A 25,966-nucleotide genomic window follows, 5' to 3' on the forward strand; every position below is an offset into this window, starting at 1 on the left:
GGTTTTGCTATATAGCCCTGGCCATCCTGGAACTCACTCTGTAGACCAGACTGGCTTTGAACTCAGAGATCCACCTGTGTCTGCTTCCCGAGTGCTGGGATTAAAGGCCTGCACCACCACATCTGGCTCTGATGTTCTGTTTTTCATTTTGGTGTTCACGTGTGTGAATCTGTGTGTGTGTGGGGGGGTGCATGTGGAAGTCAGATTTACTACTTACACTTTATGTGTATAGGTGTTTTGTCTGTGTGTAGGTCTGTGTACCATGTACATGCATCACATGCTCTAGAGTCACAGGTAGGGATATGTGAGCTGCCATGTGGGTGTTGATAATTGAACCCGGGTCCTCTGCTGAGCAGCCAGTGCTCTTAACTGCTGAGCATCTCTCCAGTCACCTAGTTTTGACTTTTAAAGGCTCTGGAAGGGGGAGAGGGAGGGAGGAGGGAGGGAGGAGGGAGGGAGGGAATTAGTGTAGCTGCAGGACAGTCTGATAAGGAGGCAGTGGAGCTACAAAGGTTCACTTTTGCAGGTTCTGGAAAGAAGGAAGAGAGGAAAGGAGAAACACACCTTTTCTTTCTATGTACACAGCTAAACATGCTCAGCCCCATAGAGAACAGAGCTGGCAGTATGAGACCCAGGGTCTATGATCATCTCCACATGGCTACGGTCAAAGCCTGCCTCTGCCGCGTCCTGCTTGTGTGACCCTGGATAAATCACCCAGCCTTTCTAGGCTTTAGTTTTCCCATCTGTAACATAAAAGTACTGTTTAGTTAGCCAGGCCGTGGTAGAAGATACCTTGAACTCCAGCACTCGGGAGGCAGAGGCAGGCGGATCTCTTAGTTTGAGGCCAGCCTGGGCTACAGAGTGAGATCCAGGACAGCCAGAGCTACACAGAGAGACTCTATCTTGAAAAAACAAAACAAAACAAAAAACGTAACAATAAAGTAGTGTTTTGCTCAGATATGCTGAGGTTGATGTGAGGATAAAAGGAGACAAGGCATGGGATGCTCTGAACACATTTTCCAGGCACTCACAGAATGCTGGCCGCCCTCCTATTTATTGTAACAGTAATTGTTAGAGCTGGGCATAGTATCGCACACCTTTAATCCCAGCACTTGGGAGGCAGAGGCAGGTGAACTTTGTGAGTTCCAGGCTAGCCTGGGCTACAGAGTGAGTTTCAGGACAGCCAGAGAAACAACAAAAACAGTAATTTTGCTTCACAGACTACAGACGTACTTGAGAGACGATAAAGCATTCAGAGTGGTTGGTCCTGTTGTCTCTTTGCTGTTCCTCACATTTAGAAAGTGTTCAGACCTCAGGGCCCTGACACATGCTTTCCTTGCCACCTAGAAAGCATCTCAGGACATTCTGTGTTCTTTCTAATCCTGGATCCCTTTATGCCGTTGGTGTTAACTTTTAATTTAAATTACCTTTTAAATTTTATTGTTGTTGTTTGTGTGCGTGTGTTTGTATATACGAGCTGTAAGAGTGTTACCGCCGAGTCAGACATCATTCACTAGCCCTGTCTGGAGCCCCTGTTCACACCACAGCCCAGAGCATCTGCTGTCACCTCAGCTCCACATCTAGAGCTGAAGCAGGCCCGTGAAGGCCTCTCAAGAACCCGGGCATGTGTACTTGTGTTTACGTTTGCGTGCAGCTTCCTGGATAGCCTGACATGTACAGTGCACTCTGGGATGGATGTTCTGTGAGTCTCAGTGTTGTCCAGTTGAGATCAGATCACAGCTTCAGGACAGCTATGCAAACTACAGAATGGACAGAAGAGCACCGGATCAGTGGCCTGGGCATACGGCTACAATGTGCTTGTTTGGGATTCATGTGTGTGGATGCAGCAGGAGGCAGTGTTTCCCAGTGGTTAGAGATGTGCGTTTGCAGTGGGCAGGAAGGCTTAGCATGTAGAGGTGTCTGATGGAGTCTTGAGCTCAGTCCTGTGACCCAACATGGTGGGCAGAGAGAACCGGCTCCCTTATGTTGTCTCGGACCCCCACACGTTTGCCGTGGCACCTGTGTGAGTGTGTAAACACACAGACATGCAACGTGAAAATACATTACAAAATCATTTAATGGGAAGTCAGAGGCCAGTGTGGTGGTGCACCCCTGTAGTCCTGGCAACAGGGAGGCAGAGGCAAGAGGATCATGAGTTCAAGGCCACCCTGGGCTACTAGGCCATCCTAGTGACCCCTTGTCTCAAGAAAGGAGGGGGGCTGCTGTGGATTCCTCCCTCCCTGAGGATCTATAGCAGCTAATGGTTGCTGGGGGAGGGAGGGATGTTTCTTCAGTGGTGTCCCTGCCAGTAAGGAGCCCAAGCTCCTTTAAGCAACTATAATGAAATTCACTGGATCACCCCCCACCCCAAAAAAAAAGCAAAAAAACAAGACATGAAAGTAGAAGGGGTCAGTGGGAGCAGGAGGTCAAGAGAGGGTGACTTTGATCGAAACGCATCAAGTGCATATGTGTAAAAAAATGCTATCATGTATAATCAGTACATGTTAATGAAGGAAATCCAATATGCATTAAAATGTAGGTTCTGGGTTGGGGCAGGGCTCAATGGCAGAGCACTTGCATCCCCAAAGCCCTGGGATTCCAGTCCCAATACTGCAAAGAGAAACAGAGTAGGTTCTGAGTTTAAATCCTTGCTAGTCTGTCAATACCCAGGACCACATTAGAATCCCAGTCTCTACTGCGTATGTGTTCAGTATCGTGATCAGCTTTGCCTGGATTAGACAGCCTGTGTGTTGGCAGAGAAATTCACCTCCTGTAGCCATTCTCCCTGGGTATCCAATCAGAAGCATCTACCTATCTGTCTCTCGTGCACCAGCTTTTGAATGTCGTCGGTTGTGTTTTGTTTGTAGACAGGCCTCGCCATGTGGTCTTCGACCGCCTCCTGTCTCCTCAGTCTTCCAGCCCTGGGCTCGACTGGATCTCTATAGGGTCCCTTCGGGAATTGTCTATAACCAACCGTTACTTTGGTGATGGTTCATTTGTTTGTTTCCGAGGCCTTCTCACCACGTGGCCCACACCGGCCTGGAACTCTAGTCCTTTCCTTACCTAGTACAGGGGTTAGGCATGCACCTTGTGCCTGGCTCCTTCCTCACTTCTTTTTTCTAATTATTTTTCTCCATTTTTTCAAGTGAACACTTGTCTGTGTGGTGGTGCACATGTTTAAACCCCAGAGGCAGAGGCAGAGGCAGGTGGATTTCTGTGAGTTCCAGGCCAGTTTAATCTATAAATCAAGTTCCAAGACAGCCAAAGCTACACAGAGAAACTCTGTCTCAAAAAAGAAAGAAAGAAAAAAGACCTTTCTTTATTATGTGGCGAAGGGAAAGATGACCATGTACAGCCATCATGCCATCAGTGTACACCTGGAGACAGGAGTTGTTCTCTCCTCCACCATGTGGGGCCTGGAGATGTAACTTAGATCTTCAGACTTGGGAACAAGCACCCTTACCCACTGAGCCAGCTTGTCGGCCCCTTCCTCATTTTCATAAGATGATGATTCAACATCCTGCCTATGTTTGAGAGCAAGGCAGGATGGCTAACACCCGTCATCCCAGCAGTTGGGGGGTAAAGGCCAGGGGTCAGGGGTCTAAGACCAGCTAGGGCTATGTGAGACCCTGTCTCAAAAAGAAAAAAGAAAAAAAAATGTGTGTGTGTGTGTGTGTGTGTGTGTGTGTGTGACTAATTGGTTCATGACAATCCTCTTTCCTGTTGCCCAATTATCTGAATCTTCGCTTAATCAGGATTTTTTTTCAGGGTCTCACTATGTGTTCCTAGCTGTCCTGGAACTCACCCTGTAGCCAAGGCTTACCTGGAATTCACAACAATCACTCTGTCTCTGCCTCTGCCTCTGCCTCCAGAGTACTGGGCTTAAAGGTGAGAGTTACCATCCCAGGACAGATTTTGTTCTCTGAGACAGGATCTCCTGAAACCTAGGCTGGCTTCAAACCCTTGTAGCCTCTGTCAGCCTGGAACTCCTGATCCTCCTTCCTGTCTCTACCTGCCAAGTGCTGGGACGGCTCCTCCATTCCTGGCAGAATTTCCATTGTGATGGTCAAGTTTATATACAAAGGCTTGTTTATATTTGGACCTTGCTCCCTGGCCCTCACAAGTATCTCCCGTTTGCTGCAACTGCCTCTGGCCTGTGGCTGGCATTTACAGTAGGTAGTTGGAGAACGGGAATGAAATAACGGGAAATGGACCAGGGAGTAAAGGCTGTTGGGCTCCTGGCCGGCTTTAGTCTCAGCCTGCAGTTACTCCTTTAAGGAGCTGAAGAAACAGAGGCTCAGAAATGCACATGAACCCTGGTGATCGCTAGTTAAGTGGTGTGGCTGCAAGGATTCCCAGCCTCAGCCCAGGCCCAAAGCAGTCTGAATTCTCCTTTACCTGCACGCTACAGAAACAAGATACACCATAGGGTTCTCCTCCGGGGGAAGGTGGGCTACCAGGGATTCGAGATAGAGAAACAGCTCACAGTAACCCGGGGCTGGGTGTCTCTCCCTGTCTCCAGAGCTGGACACAGTTGGTAACAGATTAGGAAATGCTTGGTGATGAGGAGTATTCCCGAAGCCCTGGTCCCAGCTCCCCGCCATTAGGCAGCCCCAGTGTCAAAAGCCTAGGGGGACATCCTCTCACCTACCAGAAAATTCTCAACAGCCAAGGTTTCCTACACACACACACACACACACACACACACACACACACACACACACACACAGTCAGTGGTGGGGTGGAGACCCTACAAAAACGTACCAAGGCAAGGGTGGAGGGATCACAGCTTTCATGGAGAGCTAGGGGAATCCCATGATCTTAATGTCCTTCCTCCTGGGAGTCGGGTTCCCCCCTCTTCCCAACACAGCTCCCAACCCAAAACTTACCTTGCTGGGAAAAGGGGCTGGAGATAGGAGCCCCGCCCTCTCTGGCCTGGGGTCGGGACCGCGGGAGGGGACAAGTGTCCAGACCCTTTGTTTGCTGGTGTGTGTGGGTGTGGGGGAGACCCTCTGGGTATCGGTCCGTCATGCGCGTGCCCGGGCTGGGATAGACCGCTGCTGGTGTGGTGGACTGCCAAGCTGGTGGAGGAGGGGGAGAAGGGGGGACTCCCTCGCCCCGCCCGCCCACTCTCGAGTTTGAACGAGCGAAAGGGGGAGGGCCATATCAGGAAGGAGCTTTTATGCCCACCCTCCTTCCCCCTCCATGGACCGGGGACCCCCACCCCAGTCTGCAGACGTTTATTCGCTTCAGACAACCCCTTCTCCAACAGCTCCCGAAAAGCTGGGAAGAGGAACCCTCCCCAAGCCAAATGGATGGAGCTCCTCTCCTCCTCTCTTTCCACCTGACCCCACCGCAAGTAGCACCCCTTAATCTAAAATATTAAGCCCCAGGCTGCAGCGCGAGTTTCTAGATCCTGTATCAAAGCATGGGGAGGGATGTACTACCCGGGTATCTCGAGCTTAAAAAAAAGAGAAAAAAAATATGGATTCCCTCAAGCCGCAGCCGAAATTCGGGGGCTCAGGTGAGCTGGAAGAGGCTGTGGGCAGCCTCAGAGGGTGAGGGAAGCCCCCGCTAGCGCCTTCGGATTCGCCCTGGGCGCAGGGGTGGGAAGGCTGTCTCTGGTTAGACATCAGCGACACCCAGAGGCTTGCACGCAGACACTTCAGGTGGGGGATTCTGGATGGTTCCGGAGGGCCGCAGGTGCCCACGAGTGGCGCGAGATGGTTGGAGTCCAAAGTCCCCAGACCTTGTCAATCACCATCCACTTCTGATCCCCAAAGTGATGACAATGCTGTGACATCGGCCACTTACCAACCCTCGGACTGCAAAAGTTCCCTCAAACACAGTGCAGGGTTAAGGCAGGGGGCAGATCTTCAAACCTTGGGCTCCACTCCACGGGTAAAGGCGATTGCCACCAAGCCTGAGGACGAGTTTCATCCCTAGGATCGTCATTATGAAAAAAGATAAATGACTCAGGAAAGTTGATTTCTAGCTTCAACATGCGCACTCTAACACTCGCCGCCTGCCCCATAAATAAATAAATGTAATATTGGTTTATTTTGAGATAAGTTATGTCTACATAGCCCTGGCTGTCCTGGTACTCACTAGGTAGACCAGGCTAGCCTCTAACTCACAGAGACCCACCTACTTCCGCCTCCCGAGTGCTGGAATTAAAGGCACGTTCCACCATGCCGGGCCAATAAATGTAAATTTTTTTTCTTAAGTACTGGAGCTGATGAGATGGCTCAGTGGTAAAGATGGTTGCCGCCAAAGCTGGACGACCCACAGCTAAAAAGAGAACCAGCTCCAGCAAATTACCTTATGATCTGCAGTGTGCACCTGGTACGTACACACACACACACACACACACACACACACACACACTTTTATTTATTTATTTATTTATTTAAAGGATTTATTTATTTATTATTTATTTATTTATTTATTTATTTATTTATTTATTTATTTACTTACTTACTTATTTATTTAAAGGACTGGGGCCGGGGAGACAGCTCAGTTGATAAAGGTGTTTTGCCACCGAGCCTGATGACCTCAATTTGATCCGGCAACCCATAGTGGAAAAGAACTGACTTCGGCAAGTTCTCCTGACATTCATATGCACACACACACACACAATTAACAAAATGTAATTTTATAAAACTGATGATTCATTTTAATTTTATGTATATTGGTATTTTGTCTGCATGTAGGTGTTAAATCTGGAGCTGGATTTACAGTTGTGAGCTGTCATTGGGTGCTGGGAATTGAACCTGAGTTCTTTGGAACAGCAGCCAGTGCTCTTAAGTGCTGAGCCATCTCTTCAGCCCCTAAAATGTAAATTAAAAAAAATTTTAAGGGCAGGCTCAGCGTAGGGGGCATGATTTTAATCCCAGCATTGGGAGACAGAAGCAGGCAGATCTGAGTTTGAGGCCAGTCTGGTGTACATAGTGAGTTCCAGGACAGCCAGGACTATATAGTGAGACCCTGTCTCAAAAAAAAATTTTTTTTTAAAGAATAAGATCTTTTAAAAAAAAAAAAAAAAAAAAAAAAAAAATAGAAAGTGAAGTTCCATTAGTGAAAAAAAAAAAAAGAAAAAAAAAAAAAAATTATTTATTATGTCTAGTGTTCTGCCTGCAAGTATGCCTGCCCACCACAAGAGGGCACCAGATCTTATTATTACAGATGGTTGTGAGCCACCATGTCATTGCTGGGAATTGAACTCACAGCCAGTGCTCTTAACCTCTGAGCCATTTCTCCAGCTCCAGTATTCTTTTCTAAGGACCTCCTGAAACTGAGAAGCTTCTGTAAGGCAAAGGACACAGTAAATAAGACAAAACGACAGCCTATAGAATGGGAAAAGCTCTTCACCAACCCCACATCTGACAGAGGGTTGATCTAAATATATAAAGAACTCAAGAAACTAAACAGAAAAATACTGAACAATCCAATTAAAAAATGGGCTATAGAGCTAAATAGAGAATTCTCAACAGAAGAATCTCAAATGGCCAAAAGACATTTAAAGAACTATTCAGCATCCTTAGTCACCAGGAAAATTCAAATCAAAATGACTCTGAGACACCATCTTACACCTGTCAGAATGGCTAAAACACTGACAACAGCTTATGTTGGAGAGGATGTGGTGCAAGGGGAACACTCCTCCACTGCTAGTCGGAGTGAAAACTTGTACAACCACTGTGTAAATCAGTATGGCGGTTCCTCAGAAAATTGGGAGTCAGTCTGCCTCAAGACCCAATGATACAACTCTTGGGTATACACCCAAGAAATGCTCAATCATACCATAAGGACACTTGCTCAACTATGTTCATAGCAGCACTATTCATAATAGCCAGAACATGGAAACAACCTAGATGCCCATCAACTAAAGAATGGATAAAGAAAATGTGGCACATATACACAATGGAGTACTACTCAGCAGTAAAAATGATGACATCATGAAATTTGCAGGCAAATGGATGGAACTAGAAAATATCATCCTGAGTGAGGTAACCCAGACTCAGAAAGACAAACATGATATGTACTCACTCTTAAGTGGATACTAGTTGTAAAGCAAAGGATAACCAGACTACAACCCACAGCTCCAGAGAAGCTAGGAAACAAGGAGGACACTAAGAGGGACATACAGATCACCTTGGGAAGAGGAAACAGAGAAGATCCCCATGAGTAAACTGGGGATGAGGAGGGACAACAGAGGGGAGGGGGTGGGGGATGAGAACATGAGGGAACGGGATGGTCGAGCTGGGGGAGGGATGGAGTGGGAGAGCAATGAAAGAGATATCTTTTTTTTTTTTTTTTTTTTTTTTTTCGAGACAGGGTTTCTCTGTGTAGCTTTCTTTTTTTTTTTTTTTTTTTTTTTTTTTTTTTTTTTTTAAAGTTTATTATGTATACAGTGTTCTGCCTGCATGTATGCCTGCACTCCAGAAGAGGGCATCTGATCTCATTATGGATGGTTGAAAGCCACCATGTGGTTGCTGGGAATTGAACTCAGGACCTCTGGAAGAGCAGTCGGTGCTCTTAACCTCTGAGCCTTCTCTCTAGCCCGAGATATCTTGATAGAGGGAGATATTACTGGATAAGGGAGTAACCTGGTGCTAGGGAAATTCCCAGGAATCCACAAGGATGACCCCAGCTTAGACTACTACCAATAGTGGAGAGGGGGCCTGAGCTGTCTTACCCTGGTAATCAGATTGGTGAATACCCTAACTGTCATCACAGAGTCTTTCTCCAGTAACTGATGGAAGCAGATTCAGAGATCCACAACCAAGCACCAGGCTGAGCTCCAGGAGTCCAGTCAAAGAGAGGGAAGAGGGATTATATGAGCGAGGAAGGTCAAGATCATGATGGGGAAATTTACAGAGACAACTGAACCAAGCTCATAAGAACTCATGAACTTTAGAGCAGCAGCTGTGGAAACTGCATGGGACCAGACTAGACCCTCTGCATATGGGAGACAGTTGTGTAGCTTGGTCTGTTTGAGGGGCCCCTGGCAGTGGGATCAGGATCTATCCCTGGTGCATGAGCTGGCTTTTTGGATCCCAGTACCTATGGTTTGACACCCTGCTCACCATTGAGGCACTGGCAGGGGCTGGGTTCTGCTTCAGCTGAATGTACCAGGCTTTGCTGTCCCCCCATGGGAGAACTTCCCCTTTTGGAGGGGGGGGATGAGGTATGGATGGGTGAGGGTGTTGAGGGGGAGCAGGAGGAGGAATGAGAGGGGGATCTGTGGTTGGTATGTAAAATAAATTTTAAAAATTTAAAATAAAAATGTGGTACATATACACAATGGAGTACTACTCAGCAGTAAAAACAATGACATCATGAAATTTGCAGGCAAATGGATAGAGCTAGAAAATATCATCCTGAGTGAGGTAACTCAGACTCAGAAGGACAAACATGGTGTGTACTCACTCATAAGTGGATTCTAGATATAAAGCAAATAACAATCAGACTGCAACCCACAGATCCAGGGAGGCTACATAGCAGGGGGGACCCTAGGATGACTTATAATATGTATAAGTGGCTTATAAGTTTTGGTTTTGCCCAATCACTGGGCAAGCTTCAGTGAAACATTTCACTATTAGGATAAGAATTTGTACTGTATTAAGCTGATGAAAGAATATGCTGGCCATACTTTCAGGAGGGGAGGCTAAAATCTTTTTAGATTATGGATTAGTCTATAGAAAAATGTCTGCTGTAAATCAAACAGTGAAGGGGAAGATGAATAGGAATTTCACTTACACAACTTAAGAAAACACAGCTTTCTGAGCAGATGAAGATAGGTTTCTTCTGTATCCCAGAATCTTATCAATATTTATATGTATAATTCAGCTATCATTTGGCTTTAAAAGGCTTATGGGAAATGTTTTCTACAGAGAAAATATTTTCCAGTTTCAAATAACCCTGGAGTTTTGAATTATAACTTGCTTTTATGTTCAAAATAAATAAATAAGAAGGAAAAAATAATAAAAGAAACTTTTTTTGAAAATTTATTATGTATACAGTGTTCTGCCTGCAAGTATGCCTGCCCACCACAAGAGGGCACCAGATCTTATTATTACAGATGGGTGTGAGCCACCATGTGGGTGCTGGGAATTGAACTCAAGTCTCCTGAAGAGCAGCCAGTGCTCTTAACCTCTGAGCCATCTCTCCAGCCTCAAGATCTTTTTTTGTTTGTTTTTGTTTTTTGAGACAGGGTTTCTCTGTGTAGTTTTGGTGCCTGTCCTGGATCTCGCTCTGTAGACCAGGCTGGCCTCGAACTCACAGAGATCCGCCTGCCTCTGCCTCCGGAGTGCTGGGATTAAAGGCGTGCGCCACCACTGCCCGGCTCTCACCTTACTTTTTTGAGACAGGGTCAGCCCTGAACCTGAAGTTCCCCGATTGTGCAAGGCTGTGTGGCGAGGGAACAGAATCCGGGTTCCCCGGAAGAGAGGCTCTAAACGGCTGAACCACGCCCGAAGCCTCAGTTTTGATCTTTTGAGACAAAATCTCACTGTGTAGCCCTAGCTGGCCTGGAACTATGTAGATGAGGCTGGCCTAGCGAGCCGCCTGCCTTTGCCTCCCAAATGTTCGCATTACCTTGGGCCACCAAGCCCTAAGCAACTACTGTTTTTGTCCCCAAGGGATGATCAGTTGGGTTTCGGCGGGAACTTCCACAAGGCCGCACCACGTGCGCCTGGCCCTTTAAGAATCACCTCCGGTTGTCAGTGCCGCCGACTCCGGTTGCTAAGGACGTGACGCCACGCACGGATGCTGGGGCGGGGCCGTCGTGCGCAGCGCCCTGGGGCGGAAGCGGAAGGGGCGGGGCTCCGCGAGCGGACTCTCTATCCCTTGTGGGTCCCTGTTCAGCGCCCGGCCGTGTGGAGAGCCGGGAGCCAATCTGGGCCTCCGAGGCGAAGATGGTGGACTACAGCGTTTGGGATCACATCGAGGTGTCGGACGATGAGGACGAGACGCACCCCAACATCGACACGGCCAGCCTCTTCCGCTGGCGGCACCAGGTGGGGCTGTGCGCGCGCATCCCCTTCCCCCCACTCCCGGGACCCCCCGCTCTAGAGTTCTGACCTCTTACCCTGGCCGCCCTGGCGCGGGGGGGGGGGGGGAACCTCAGTTATTGACATCTGGAGCCTTCTATTCCACAATCTGGGGTGTGTGTGTGTGTGTCTGTGTGTGTCTTTATTTGAGACAGGATCTCACTATAGGCTTGCCTGGCCTGGAACTCACTCTGTAGACCAGGCTGGCCACTAACTCACAGAGATCCGCCTGCCTTTGCGTCCCAAGTGCTGGGATTAAAGACGTGCACCATCATGTTGGGCTGGACTTTTAAATTCCATCCCAGGACTTCAGGATCACTGGGATCCCTAACTCCGCCTGCATCCCTTGGCTTTCCTCCTCTGCTCTCTCAGATTTTCTGTACATTTATTTGTTAGTTTGCTCACTGTGCTGTGTGTCTTGTGTACATGGGACACAGCATGCATGTGTAGATTAAAGGACAGTTGACTGAAGCCAGGCCTCTCCTTTCATGGAATTGGGCATGAAACTCAGGTCACCCCAATTTGCCACAAGCACCTATACATGCTGAGCCATCTTATCAGTTCTTAGTACCTTCATCAGAGTTTGGACTCTCCCAACGCCAACCCTTGTGTGTAGGGGTCCCCATCATCCTGTGTGGAACCTTTTTTTTTTTTCTCCTCAGAATTCTTTCACGGAGTCCAGACCTCAGATTCTGTTAGGGTCTCCCTCATCCTAGCCATGTGTCCACCTCTGATTTCACATCTCCCTTCTACCTCTCCTCACCCCCCAGAGTCTGGATCCACAATACGTTTGATTTGATTGTGGCATCTACTTCCCAGGATCCCATGCACGAATTTCCATTAAGGCCCAGGGACCCCCGCCCCCAACTCCCAAACTGAATGAGGGCTGTGTCCTACCCTTAATTTTTCTGTCTTAGTTTTCAGCTGGGATTCCACAACCCAGGATCCCTTTCCCTGGAGTCTAGACCCCCCTAGGGACTTCAGGCTCACCTAGGACTTAAGTGCTGGAGTCCCCTTTCTCTGCATTGGACCTCCAGCCCACTCCTACACCCATCATTCAATTCCAGTGGCCTTTCTTACTCTCCACCTATTTCCCACTATTCCAGGAAACCCCACCCACTTAACTTCCGGCCAGAACCTCTTCTCCTTTATAGTAAGTAGACCCCATCCTGCCCACCCTGGCTTCTATATGAACTTTGGCCATCATTGAAAACTCACCAAACTGGGAGCCAGGCAGTGGTAGCACACACCTTTAATCTCAGGACTCAGGAGGCAGGGGCAAGCCTGTAAGTTCAAGGCCAGCCTGGTCTAAGACAGAGTTCCAGCACAGCCAGGGCTACACAGGAAAACCCTGTCTCGAAAAACAAACAAATAAAACCAGAAAGAAAAGAACTCACCAGACCCAAGCTCAGAACCCCAAACCCATCCTGCCCTACCCACCTTTCCCCTCCAGCCTCATTGGCTTCCCTCCAGGGTTCAGATCACCCTACTTCACTGGGGACCTCCTGGATCTTATCCCAACATCACCTTCCTTGCTGAACATGGTGGCACACACCTGCAAACACAGACCTTGGAGATGGAGATGGGAGGATCAGGAATTCAGTCAATCCTTGCTAAATGGCAAATTCTAGGCTAGCCTAAACTACACGAGACACTGTCTCAAATCTAACTAGGTTGGAGCTCAGCTGTGTGTCACTGCCTTACACTCTGTCCCCAGCAGTAAAAACTAGTCACGGTGGGACAGGCCTGTAGTCCCAGCGCTGGGGAGCTAGAAGCAGGAAGGTCAGAAATTCAGAGCCTTCAGCCAGTTTGAGGCTTGGTGTGGGCGACATGGTATCCTGTCGAGAATCAAGCAAAGAAAATAAAGTCTACACATTTTTTTAAATCTACCCAGAACAGATTCCCCAGATTCAGACCTTAGAATCCCAAGTGTGTTGGAGCCATGCTCTCCCCTTCCTCCTCTGCCCAGCATCGCCCACAGGACATAGTAGACTACCAAGACCTAAGGGTGGTCTGGAGATGTGCTTCAGTGATAGAACCCTTGTCTAGTGTGCCAGAGGTCCTGGGTTTGATCCCAAGCACAGCAGTAAAGAGACAGTGGTCTATCTGCTCTCCCAAATCAAAGCATACAGCCACAGACCTGTGTGTGTTATACTCTAAGAGTTTTAGTTAGATTTTACTCATTTGTGTAAACACTCATGAATGTGTAAATGTACATGTGTATCCTATGGTACCCTTGTGGAGGTCGGAGGATAACTTGCTGGAATCTGTTTTCTCCTTCTCCCATATGGGTTCTGGGGATCAAACTCAGGTCTTCAGACTTGGTGGCAGGCCTTTACCCACTGAGCCCTCTAACTGGCCCCTGAGTGTGTTACACTCTCAAGCTGAGGGCAGGTACTTCCAGTTAGGAATTTTGCACTCTACCTTCCTGAGGGCGGGCAGCTCCTGTTCATTATCTGGAAGCTTCTAGAAGGCCCTTCCCCATCTTCCCCAAATCCAGTCCCCAAATTTGCATACATCCTCCACCCCGTGTGCACACCCATTCCTTCCACTTTCCTCGGACGACCGACCGCATGTCAGGGAATCTGCCAGTGCATGGCCTCGCGTGCCAGCCCAACATTCCATACCTCTCATAGCATGGCTTAGGAAGTACTGGAGCCCCTGGTGGCTGGAGAACTATTCTTGGGAACACCTGTTTCTGTTGCGTGATAGCTTTGCCCTCCCACTGTGTGGAGAACAGTTGGGGCCTGCTGGGTGGGAGGGAGGCCTCCGCTGTCCTAGTACAGAGCCTGCTTCATGTCTTGCTGCGGTGGCTGTGGTACTGGGGGGGTGGGGCCCCTCTGCCCCACATGTAGGAGGACGGGCAGGTTCTGGTGTGTGTCCTGACCTTGCCACTTCCTGCATCCCTCTGTGATGGGGCTGGATTCATAAGCTCTGAGCAGAGGTCTGACAAGTTCCCATGCCCAGTCTGTGACCCTGATGTGCTGTGACTTGCAGAGTTCTTTTTGACTGCCTCAGTCTTCCTGAGAATATGACAAGGAGCCGTGTGGCCCATAGGGTTGGTGTAAGTTTCCCGGTATTTAACCACTGATTCCCTTGGGGTAATAGTACTGTCATCACTGTTTGGGTGTGTCTTGTGGGGTAATGGTACTGTCAACAGTAATTATTATGGTTTCCAGACAAACTCAAAACCAGATGTGATAGTGCATGGCTGTTGTTCAAGGCTATCCTTGGCCACCTCTTAAGTGGAGGCCAGCCTGGGCTACATGAACCCTGTCTAAAAATAAACAGTACGGGCCCAGCAAGGTAGCTCAGTGGGTAGAGGCACTGGTCACCAAGCCTGATGACCCGAGTTTGACCCCTGCTGTTCACACGGTAGAAAGAGAACTAATACCTACAAGTTGTCCTCTGACCTCCCAACTCCACATACACGCTATGGCGCACATCTGTTCCTGCCACTGTGTACACAATGAACTAAAAATTGAAATAAAAAAATCCCAACTTGGCCCAGTGGTGCTGGCCTATTTTTCCAGCTGTTGGTGAAGCCGAGGCAGGAGATCACAAATTCAAGGCCATCCTCAACAATAGAGAGTGAGGTCAGGCCTACCTGGGCAATGCAGAGTGAGGTCAGGGCCAGCCTGGGCAATGCCGAGTGAGGTCAGAGCCAGCCTGGGCAATGCCGAGTGAGGTCAGGGCCAGCCTGGGCAATGCAGAGTGAGGTCAGGGCCAGCCTGGGCAATGCAGAATGAAGTCAGGGCCAGCCTAGACAATGCAGAGTGAGGTCAGGGCCAGCCTGGGCAATGCAGAGTAAGGTCAGGACCAGCCTGGGCAATGCAGAGTGAGGTCAGGGCCAGCCTGGGCAATGCAGAGTGAGGTCAGGGCCAGCCTAGGCAATGCAGAATGAAGTAAGGGCCAGCCTAGACAATGCAGAGTGAGGTCAGGGCCAGCCTAGACAATGCAGAGTGAGGTCAGGGCCAGCCTGGGCAATGCAGAGTGAGGTCAGGGCCAGCCTAGACAATGCAGAATGAAGTCAGGGCCAGCCTGGGTAATGCAGAGTGAGGTCAGGGCCAGCCTAGACAATGCAGAGTGAGGTCAGGGCCAGCCTGGGCAATGCAGAATGAAGTCAGGGCCAGCCTGGGTAATGCAGAGTGAGGTCAGGGCCAGCCTAGACAATGCAGAGTGAGGTCAGGGCCAGCCTGGGCAATGCAGAGTGAGGTCAGGCAAGCCTCAGTGACGTAAGGAGACACCGAGTCAAACTACGAAATACAAAAGCTGTATGGAGCTCAGTGGCGGGCCACTTGTGGAGCAGGTGTGGGCACTGGGTTCTATCCCTGGTAGAACCACCACCAGAACAAAAGATGTGGAGGTCAGAAAAGGAGTTAAGTGAGTTCCCAGCCCCACCTCCGAGGCCCTGTGGCCAGATATGTGCTATGTAGAGTTTCTTCTGGCTCCTTCCAATGAGCGCTATGGTGTCAGAATTCTGAGGAGCTCAGTGTCCCTTCTGAAAAGAACACCCACATCATCCTGTTACTTGTGCCTGGTCAGCCTCCTGCGGCCCCTCCCATGTGGAAGATGTCAGCCTGGTCGGGCAGGTGGCTGCTATCACAGACACACACCCCCCTTTTTTTTTTTTAGATTCAGCCTCCCTGGCAGTTATTCAGAGGACACTAGGGAAAATGGTGGCCATCCTCCAGAATGCCAACAGCCTGGCAACTTCCTGCCGCTGTCTGGGCCAGTGGGTGCTGACCTTAGAGCCCTTAGGAGGACGTGACACATGCCAGGGCTGCTGTGTAGGGACTTTGTTGTCATGTGTGTGCATGAGTGTGGGTGTCAGGTCCTGCTTCATCACTCTCTGCCTTATTCCCTTGAGACAGCGTCTCTCAGTGAACCTGGAGCTGGGCTGGGGCCAACAAGCCATCCTCCTGTCTCTGCTCCCTACAGTGCTGGGGTTACAGGCAGCACAGTTTTTTCTTGACTGCTGGGGATCTGAACTCAGGCTCATTCTTGCACAGTGCTCCAGCTATCTCCCTATGAAAGCATCTCACTGTGGTCGTCTCCTATAGAGTTCTCCAGCCTCGTGCGTGCGTGCGTGCGTGCGTGCGTGCGTGCGTGCGGTGTCTCTTCATGTACCTGTGTGTGTGTGTGTGTGTGTGTGTGTGTGTGTGGTCTCTTCATGTACCCAGGTGTCTGTGTGTCTGTGTTGTATTCTGTTCGTGCGCCCAGAGTGCATGTGTGGAGGCCCTTCATTTACTTCATTTACTTATTTATTTTGTTTTTTGAGATAGGGTCTAACTGTGTAGACCAGGATGGCCTTGAGCTCATAGAGATCCACCTACCTCCATCTGCCCATTGCTACGATTAAAGGCATTAAGTTTTATTTCAAAAATGACAGGTCTTGCTGAGTTGCTTAGGCTGGCTTGGTATGCACTCGGCCCTCTGCCTCAGCCTCCCTGAGTGCTTGGTCACAGGAATGCTCCACCACTTTGGCTTTGCTTATGGTACTGGTGCAACCCAAGCTGTCTTAAGATGGTAAGCAAGGACTAGCAAGACAGAAGGACGGCTCAGTGGGAGAGGCACCTGCCACCAAGCCTGACGACCCGGGTCAACCCTGGTGCTCACCCAGGGGAGCTCCCACATTTCCTCTTCAAGTGTTGTGTGAGCACGCACACACAAAGATAAACGAATTGACTAAACCTATATTTTCAAAATGAAAATGCTGAGCAAGGCCTCTGCTGCTCCCCTCACATGACCAGTTCCTGTTGCTCTACCTTGCACCTGCACTAGAGAGGAAGGAGGATCAGAGTTCAGGTTCATTCTCAGCTGCGCAGAGAGGTTGTTGCTAGTGAGATGAAAAACTGTAAAAATGTGGCATCGGCACCAGCAGGTGGCGCATGGGTATGTGGACTGTAGCAAGGGCTCAGGGGTTGTCCCTGACCAGGGTGTGTCTGGTTAGTCCTCTCTGGTGGGCAGGGTGGAAGTGGGGAGGCCAAGGCTTATACCTTGGTGTATACATCTCCTGGGGTCACGTCCAGTGCAGAGATTGAAACCCCAGGGCTGTGGCTGGACAGGGGCAAGGGACAAAATTGGTTTTTGTTTTTTTAAGATTTATTTATTATGTATATAGTGTTCTGTTTGCATGTATCCCTGCCAGAAGAGGGCACCAGATCTCATTACAGATGGTTGTGAGCCACCATGCGGTTGCTGGGAATTGAACTCAGGACCTCTGGAAGAGCAGCCAGTGCTCCTAACCTCTGAGCCATCTCTCCAGCCGGTTTTTTGTTTGTTTTCCTTCTCTCCCTCTCTCTCTTTCTCTCTCTCTCTATTTTGAGGCAAGTTTTCTCTGTAGTCCTGGCTGTCCTGGAACTCTTCTCTGTAGACCGGACTGGCCTCAAACTCGGGGATCCACCTGTCTCTGCCTCCTGAGTGCTGGGACTAAAGGCGAGCGCCACCATGCCCGGCTCCTAACGTTGTTCTTTGTAAGTGAGCAGCTGCTGGCTGTCCTTGCCTGCAGGCCCGAGTGGAGCGCATGGAGCAGTTTCAGAAGGAGAAGGAGGAACTGGATCGAGGCTGCCGTGAATGCAAGCGCAAGGTAGCTGAGTGCCAGCGCAAGCTGAGGGAGCTGGAAGTGGCTGAGGGCAGTGGCCAGGTGGAGCTAGAGCGGCTGCGAGCCGAGGCGCAGCAGCTGCGTAAGGAGGAGCGGAGCTGGGAGCAGAAGCTGGAGGACATGCGCAAGAAGGAGAAGAACATGCCCTGGAATGTGGACACCCTCAGCAAAGATGGCTTCAGCAAGGTGGGTCATGGGCGGGAGCACTGCACAGCATGGTCAGACTTGGGCTGGGCATGGTTTGGTGGTGGAGGCTAGACCAATGTGTGAACTGTGAAGGCCCCGGGTCCACCCCTGTCTCCCCCCATCCCTGTAAATTAGAAAGAGAATTCTGACAATGAGAGCCAAGTAGAGCCCCAGGGGGGACAGGTTGAGCTTGGGATTGGCTGCTGGAGGCCAATGAAGCCCACCCATACCCTCTGATCTGCCCGAAGGCCCGCGGCCACGCCTCTGCCACCTTGATGCACTTAGCGACGCCACCGCCTCCGATGTGGACAGGATGGGCGCGGCGGCCGCGGCCCCCGCGCCCCGGGCGCACCCCCGCCCTGCCCCAGCCCACTTGCCCTCTCGCCCTGTCACAGAGCATGGTCAATACCAAGCCTGAGAAGGCAGAGGAAGACTCGGAGGAGGCAAGAGAGCAGAAGCACAAGACCTTCGTTGAAAAGTACGAGAAACAGATCAAACATTTCGGTAAGTTCCTGCACGGGGCCTCCGGTTGGCAGCCAAGGCCAGGGAGGGACTTCCGATGGCCTCTGCAACATCCTCCCCGCAGGCATGCTCCACCGCTGGGACGACAGCCAGAAGTACCTGTCGGACAATGTCCACCTGGTGTGCGAGGAGACAGCCAACTACCTGGTTATCTGGTGCATTGACCTGGAAGTGGAGGAGGTGAGTAAAGCCTGGCCTGGCTTCAGAACGAGTCCCAGACCCTGCTGCTGGCTGACCCCACCTCTCTGTCCTGGCAGAAGTGCGCGCTGATGGAGCAGGTGGCCCACCAGACCATGGTGATGCAGTTTATTCTGGAGCTGGCCAAGAGTCTGAAGGTCGACCCCCGGGCCTGCTTCCGGCAGTTTTTCACCAAGATCAAGGTATGGGCTCCCATACCACCAGGAGGTCCACAGTGTACACACCGACTAGGGACCTGTGTTGTCAGATCCTTTATCGGGTGTGTGTGTGTGTGTGTGTGTGACTCAGGGTGATGCTGCGGTGACAGTGGCTGAATATGGCCATGTTCATTTCTTTTTTAATTTTTACAATTGTACGTACAGTATATATGTGTGGTGGTATATATGTATGTATATGCACATATGTCTGTATGGTGTGTATGTGGACAACCCTTGGCGTGGGTTCTCTCCTTCTACCCTTATGTGAGTCCAGTGGTCAGACAAGCTGTTGGGTGTGCACGATTTATTCATTTATTTCTAGTTGATGGGTGTGTGCCTGAGTGAGTTTATGTGGACCATGTGCATGCAAGTGTCTCTAGAGGTTAGAAGAAGGTGTTGGAACTCTGGAGCTGGAGTCAATGGTGTTTCCAAGCTGTCGTGTGGTGCTGGGAACGGAACATGGTCCTCTGAAAGATTGGGGATCCTGAGAGCAGGGCAGGGTAGAACAATCTGGAACTGCGGTGTCTATAAGACCTTGCTGGAGGACACGTGAGGGTGGGACCAGGCCTTGCTGTTTAGCGGGGCCAGGCAGCTGGCCATCCGTAGACGGGCCCACAAGGTAGTGGGAAGGGGCTGAGTTCAGGAGAGAAAGATCCAGCCTTGAGTGCCCATGAGGAGTTCGGGAAAGGGCCTCAGGGAGCCCCAGAAAGCTTCCAAGAGCTGCAGACAGGGGCCTCGTCCCCTAAACACCCGGGTGTCAGTGTCCAGTGAACAGCACCCACTCTGGTTCCACAGACCGCAGACCACCAGTACATGGAGGGCTTCAAGTATGAACTGGAGGCCTTTAAGGAGCGTGTTCGGGGCCGCGCCAAGCTGCGTATAGAGAAGGCCATGAAGGAGTATGAGGAGGAGGAGCGCAAGAAGCGGCTGGGCCCTGGTGGCCTGGACCCTGTGGAGGTCTACGAGTCCCTGCCAGAGGTGAGGCTCCTTGGGGCCCAGGAGGGAGGAGGTGATCTGTGAGCCTTCCGCCCCCTCCCCCACACCCACCAGCCCGAGCCCTCACCTGCCTCTCTACCCAGGAGCTGCAGAAGTGCTTTGACGTGAAGGATGTGCAGATGCTGCAGGACGCCATCAGCAAGATGGATCCCACTGTGAGTTCTCATAAACCACCCTGAGGGCGCCTGTGTTTCTAGACCTGTCCCCAAGCTTCTGCAGCAGATGGGCTGGGCTTGGGGGTGCAAGCCTGTCATCTCAAGAGGCTAAGGATCAGGGTTGTGAGTTCAAGACCAGGCTTGGACAGGATGAGTCCAAGATGAACCAGAGTAGCTTAGTGAAACCCTGTCTCAGAATGACAATAAGAGGATGGGGTGTAGCTCAGTAGATCTTGCCTGGTATGTGTGGCCTCTGCTTCCATCTCAGGAGCGCAAAAAGAAACAAAGGAAAGATAGTGTCCCTCCTGGGCTTCTCTTAAAAAAGGAGAGGCCCGGTACTCCTGAAGAGGCCCTGCGTGATGAGTACTTTGTGCATCGTCATCTCGTAGGGTGTATTGAGCCTTTCCTTTATTCTCCCTTTGAGTGACTCTGATAATGTGACCCAGTGCTTCCCACACACTCAGTCTGCTTCTGAGCCACACCCCAGCCCCTCACTGGGGATCCTAGGCAGGGGCTCTACCACTGAGCCACACCCCAGCCCCTCACTGGGGGATTCTAGGCAGGGGCTCTCACTGAGCCACACCCCAGCCCCTCACTGGGGAATTCTAGGCAGGGGCTCTACCACTGAGCCACACTCGAGCCCCTCACTGGGGATTCTAGGCAGGGGCTCCACCACTGAGCCACACTCCAGCCCCTCACTGGGGATTCTAGGCAGGGGCTCTCACTGAGCCAGCCATCCAGATCAGGTTTGAATTTTAACGACTTGGTTTGTTGCCAGTTCTGTCAGCTGGCCTCTGATTTAGCCACCTTAGTTTCCTTGTCTGTGGAAACATTCTATACACAGGACCAGTGCTAGGGATTCTAGAAGCTTCCACGGGAATGCATGTCTAGAAGAGAGTTTGCAAGCTGGAAGGCTCACCAGTTACCTCTGTAGCTCAAGTGTAACTGAAATGCTGCCCACGCTTCTTTTTGGTTTTTTGAGACAGGGTTTCTCTGTGTAGTTTTGGTGCCTGTCCTGGATCTCCCTCTGTAGCCCAGGCTGGTCTCGAACTCACAGAGATCCACCTGCCTCTGCCTCTGCCTCTGCCTCTGCTGGGATTAAAGGTATGCGCCACCACCGCCCGGCCAGCCCCATATTTCTTTTTGCATCATTTACAATTGATTTTTCTGCTGTGGCCCCAGAGTCACTATGACCAGACACTATATGTCAGAATCAAAAATATTTACTCCAACTTCAACCCACAGATCCAGGGAGGCTACATAGCAGGGGGACCCTAGGATGACTGTGGCTTATACTGAGTTTTGATTTTACTCAATCACTGGGCAAGCTCCAATGAAAAATTTCACTATTAGGATAAGAATTTGTACTGTGTCAAGCTGATAATAGAAAAAAATAAAATAATAATAATAATTTTTTAAAAAACCAAATTTTTTTTTTTGTTTTTGTTTGTTTTTTTTCCAAGACAGGGTTTCTTTGTGTAGCTTTGCGCCTTTCCTAGAACTCACTTGGTAGCCGAGGCTGGCCTCGAACTCACAGAGATCCGCCTGGCTCTGCCTCCTGAGTGCTGGGATTAAAGGCGTGGGCCGCCCCCCGCCGCCCGGCTTCCAAAAATATTTACTCTGGAGCCAGAGGTGGTGGTGCATACCTTTAATTCCAGCACTCAGGAGGCAGAGGCGGGCGGGTCTCTGAGTTCGAGGCCAGCCTGGTCTACAGAATGAGTTCCAGGATAGGCAGGACTGTACATACAGTCTTTAAAAGCAGTTCTCTGGGCAGGCCTGGGGCTGCAGTTGAGTTACAAACCATGTGTCTGACATGGAGGATGACCTGGATTCAGTCCCTAGCACCGCAGAAAGCCAGTAGTGACAAGTGCAAACTTGCAGTCCCAGCACTCCAGAGGACCAGGAACGAGATCAAGGTCACTGTCTGCTCACGTAGTGAGGCCCAGGATACATTAGGGCCAGTCTATAAGACCAGAAGGGCTATCGAGATGGCTCAGTGGTTAAGAGCACTGGCCACTCTTCCAGAAGACCCAGGTTCAATTCCCAGCACCCACATGGCAGCTCACAATAATCTATAACTCCAGTCCCAGGGCATCCTTTACCCTCTTCTGGTCTGTGTGGACACCAGGCATGCAGCTGGTGCACAGACACATGTAGGCAAAATACCGTACATATAAAAGTAAAAGCCGGGTGGTGGTGGCACACACCTTTAATCCCAGCACTTGGGAGGCAGAAGCAGGCAGATCTCTGTGGGTCTACAGAGTGAGATCCAGGACAGGCACCAAAACTACACAGAGAAACCCTGTCTCAAAAAACAAACAAACAAACAAAAACCAAAACAAAACAAAACAAAAAAATAAAATCATTTGGAAAAAAAAGTATAGTTATTAGGAAAACAGGTGTTCTGGCACACCCTCAAAGCTGCTGGAGGAGGCTTGTGAAGCTGAGACCTGTGTGGGCTTTGTTCTGAGTCCCTGCCTCAAAAAGCAAGTGAAGGCTACAAGATAGCCCAGCAGAAGAAGGTGTCTGCCCTCCGGCCTGACAGCCTGCATTCCGTCCTTGGGACCTGCATGGTGGAGGGAGAGAACTGACTCCCCAAGTTCTCTCTGACCTCCACGTGCATGCACAGGCAAATAAAAAATGTGAAAAATACTTTTTTCACAAGTTTGTGACTGTGGCTGGGTGGTAGACACAAAACTTCTGTGCAGCCCTGGGCTCTATGCCCAGCACCACAGACAGACAGACAGACCTCTGCTGAGCTTTGTTCTTGACTTGGTGCCTGCCATCTTGTCTGTTTTCACCTCTGGGTGCCTTTCTGTTTGCAGCTGCTCTTCACAGTGAACAGGTTGTAGCATTGGTCAGCTTAGGGAGTGTGTGCTTACACAGTTTGGGGGCTGTCAGTAAGATCCCAGCCCACCCTAATTTATTGGGGTTTTTTTTGGCTTGTTTGTTTGTTTGTTTTTGAGATAGAGTCTCACTATGTACACCAGGCTATCCTTGAATTCACAGATCCTCCTGCCTCTGTTTTCTGAGTGCTCGGGACACCTCACTTATTACTTTGGTGCTGGATCTGATCTCTGGTCCTTATGATTTGGAAGAAAGCACTCTTTTTATTATTATTATTTTTTTATTTTATTTTTTTTCTGAGACAGGGTTTCTCTGTGTAGCTTTGTGCTTTTCCTGGAACTCACTTGGTAGCCCAGGCTGGCCTCGAACTCACAGAGACCCGCCTGGCTCTGCCTCCCGTGTGCTGGGATTTAAAGGCGTGCGCCACCACCGCCCGGCTGGCGAAAGCACTCTTAACTGCTGAGCCATGTTTCTGTTTTCCCCTTCACTCCTTTTTGTGTCCTTGTGATATTTTTTGAGGCAGGGTCTCCTGTAGCCCAGGCTGACCTCAGATGTGCTGTAGAGCTGGATGACCTTGATCTCCTGACCCCAGTGCCTCCACTTCCTAAGTGGAGGGTCACCAGTGTGCACCTCCATATCTGGTTTTATGTGGTGCTGGAATGGAACCCAGGGCCGCAGGAACACTAGGCAAGCGCTCTGCCAGCTGAGCCACAGTGCCAGCCCTTTCCATTGCCCTTCTAGACAGTTCTGGGTAGAGAGGGTGCTGAGCAGCCTGGAGGGAGGCACGGGACAGTGGGGCCACCATGCTGCTGCCACAGCCTCACCTGCCTGTGTTCTCCATCCACAGGATGCCAAGTACCACATGCAGCGTTGCATCGATTCTGGCCTCTGGGTCCCCAACTCCAAGTCTGGTGAGGCCAAGGAGGGGGAGGAGGCGGGCCCCGGGGACCCATTGCTGGAAGCCGTCCCCAAAGCGGGCAACGAGAAAGACATCAGTGCGTGACCTGCCCCAGCCACTGCCACCGGCCTGCAGGCCTCTGTGGGCCTTCTTCTTCAGAAAAGGAAACCTAGACACCACGTTCCTAGCTCCTGACTCCTTCTGCTGCCCTTCACATCCCAGCCCACGGCTTGCCCCATGTCCCTTCTCCCCCAGCCTGTCCCCAGCACTCATCACACTTCCTGCTTCGGGTTGAGGGGCTCTACTGTCTGCAGCCCCTCCCCGCCAATCAGCGTTATGCCAAAGTCCTGGGGGTCTGGGGAGGGCAGCAGTTGCCAGGTCGGTCCACTGGGTTGGGGATACACGTGTCCCCAGATGGGCAGGGTCTGTCCCTATGGGTCTGTGGTCACTGTTTTTCTTCTGTCTAGCTTTCTGTCCTGCAACTGGCAACAATGTCTAATAAACAGTTCCAGGTGCTGGATGCCGATGGCTCAGTGCTGTGTGAGGCAGAGGGTGAACCTGGGTGGGGAGAACCAGAGTCCTGACAGCCATGCTTTGGCCTTGTCCCTCGCTGTTCAGAAGTCCTAGGCCATCAGTGTCTCTCCAACTCGTCTTTCTCAGCCTGTCCTTCCTCTTTTCCTCCCTCATCTTCCCCTCTTCGCCTAGCAAGCACTCCATGGAGGCAAAAGGATACGAATTTGAGGGCAGCCTGGGTTACATTAGAAATAGGTAGCCTTTCACATGGGCCTTTGCCTCTGCTAGGGTAGCATCTTATTCTGAAGTTTGTGTGTGTCTGTGTGTGCGCGCGCGCGCATGTGTCTTTTTGAGACAGGTTTTCTATGTATCCTTGGCTGTTCTTGAACACACTGTGTAGACCAGGCTGGCCTCAAACTCAGAGAGATCTGCTTGTCTCTGCTTCCCAAGTGGTGAGATCAAAAGCACAAGCCACACTAGGCTTCAATTTTAACTTTTGCTTTAAATGTGTGAGGTGTGTGTGTGTGCGTGTGCATGTAGTCTCCTGCAACTGCAGTTATAGGTGCTTCCTGCAATGGAACCAGCATCCTCTGCTGCGACCCTGAACCTTCTCCCTGTCCACTGGAGAAGATCGTCAAGGATTTGGGGAGTCTTTCTACTGTTGGAAAGAGCACAATGGGTCTCAGGCTGGAGTTCTATGGCAGAGCTTGGTTTAACGCTTCCATTCCCACACTGTAAAAAAAAAAACAAAAACCCAAAAAACAATGCACACCTGTCGTCCGGCAGGTGGAAGAGTGAAGCAGAAGGGTCATGGTTCAAGGCCAGGCTGGGCTGACCACCGAGAGCCGGTTTCAGGGAAATGAATTAGTGACTTGAGACTGCTCTAGTTGGTAGAGTGCTTTGTGCAGCATTCAGGGAACTCTGACCTCCAGTCCCACCCTGTATATAGTGGGTGTGGTAACACTCAACTGCAATCCCAGGACCCGAGGTAGAGGATCAGGAGTTCAAGGCTGTGGACTGGGAAGATGGCTCTTGGTAAAATCTCTTGCTACCGAGGCCTAAGAGGACCTGAGTCCAAATACTAGCACTCATGGTAAATGCTGGGCATGACTTGGGCGCTTATGTAGCCTCAGTGCTGTTGAGGATTGAGACAGGGCTTGTTTAAGTGAGAGACCCTGTCTAAGGGAATAAAATGATGATTGAGCAGGCCATTCAGCATCCTCTGGACTCTGCAAATACACACACAGGCACATGAGAGAGTGATCAGTCAGTTAATGCGAGCTGGTAAGACGGCCCAACCACTAAAGGCACTTGCCGCAAGCTTAGCAGAGTTTCGCCTCCCGGGACTCACATGGTGGCAGGAGAGAACTCTCTAAAGTTGTCCTGAGCTCCACAGGTGCAGATACCACAGAATATGGATGTAACCTAAAATTAAAGTTGAACAAATGAATAAGCATGAAAACAATGGTACAGTGAGCTGCTTCAGCTGCCCTCAGCCAGAGGCATAAGTGTCCAAATGCCTGGCCCTTTGACCCTCCTTTCCAGGGCGCATTGCACTCTGGGAGCTGCTTGACTCTCAGAACCCAGCTCGGCACCAGGCAGTGGCACACACCTTAATCCCCAGCACTTGGGAATCAGCAGCTGGCTGCTCTCTTGAGTTTGAGGCAAGCCTAGTCTACATGGTGAGTTCCAGGCCAGCCAGGGCTGTACAGAAGAAAAAAAAAGAAGAAAATCCAGAACATTTTAACCGGTTCCGGCTTGGTGCCACCACCTTGCAGAAATATTCCTGGGATCTCACT

The 25,966-nt window shown here is 50.5% G+C and overlaps 1 protein-coding gene across 1 annotated transcript; it reads left to right on the forward strand.

The window, feature by feature from the left end:
* Window positions 1-10,798: 10,798 nt before the first annotated feature.
* Cdc37 (cell division cycle 37, HSP90 cochaperone) lies at window positions 10,799-24,174 on the forward strand. The gene is made up of 8 exons (XM_028872441.2): window positions 10,799-11,018; window positions 17,563-17,841; window positions 18,237-18,345; window positions 18,428-18,543; window positions 18,621-18,743; window positions 19,554-19,736; window positions 19,838-19,909; window positions 23,604-24,174. Exons 1-8 carry the CDS (start codon window positions 10,917-10,919, stop codon window positions 23,757-23,759), a joined length of 1,140 nt encoding a protein of 379 aa, XP_028728274.1. The 5' UTR covers window positions 10,799-10,916; the 3' UTR covers window positions 23,760-24,174.
* Window positions 24,175-25,966: the final 1,792 nt, after the last annotated feature.

Source organism: Peromyscus leucopus, chromosome 7 (assembly GCF_004664715.2).
Source record: "Peromyscus leucopus breed LL Stock chromosome 7, UCI_PerLeu_2.1, whole genome shotgun sequence".
NCBI lineage: Eukaryota > Metazoa > Chordata > Mammalia > Rodentia > Cricetidae > Peromyscus > Peromyscus leucopus.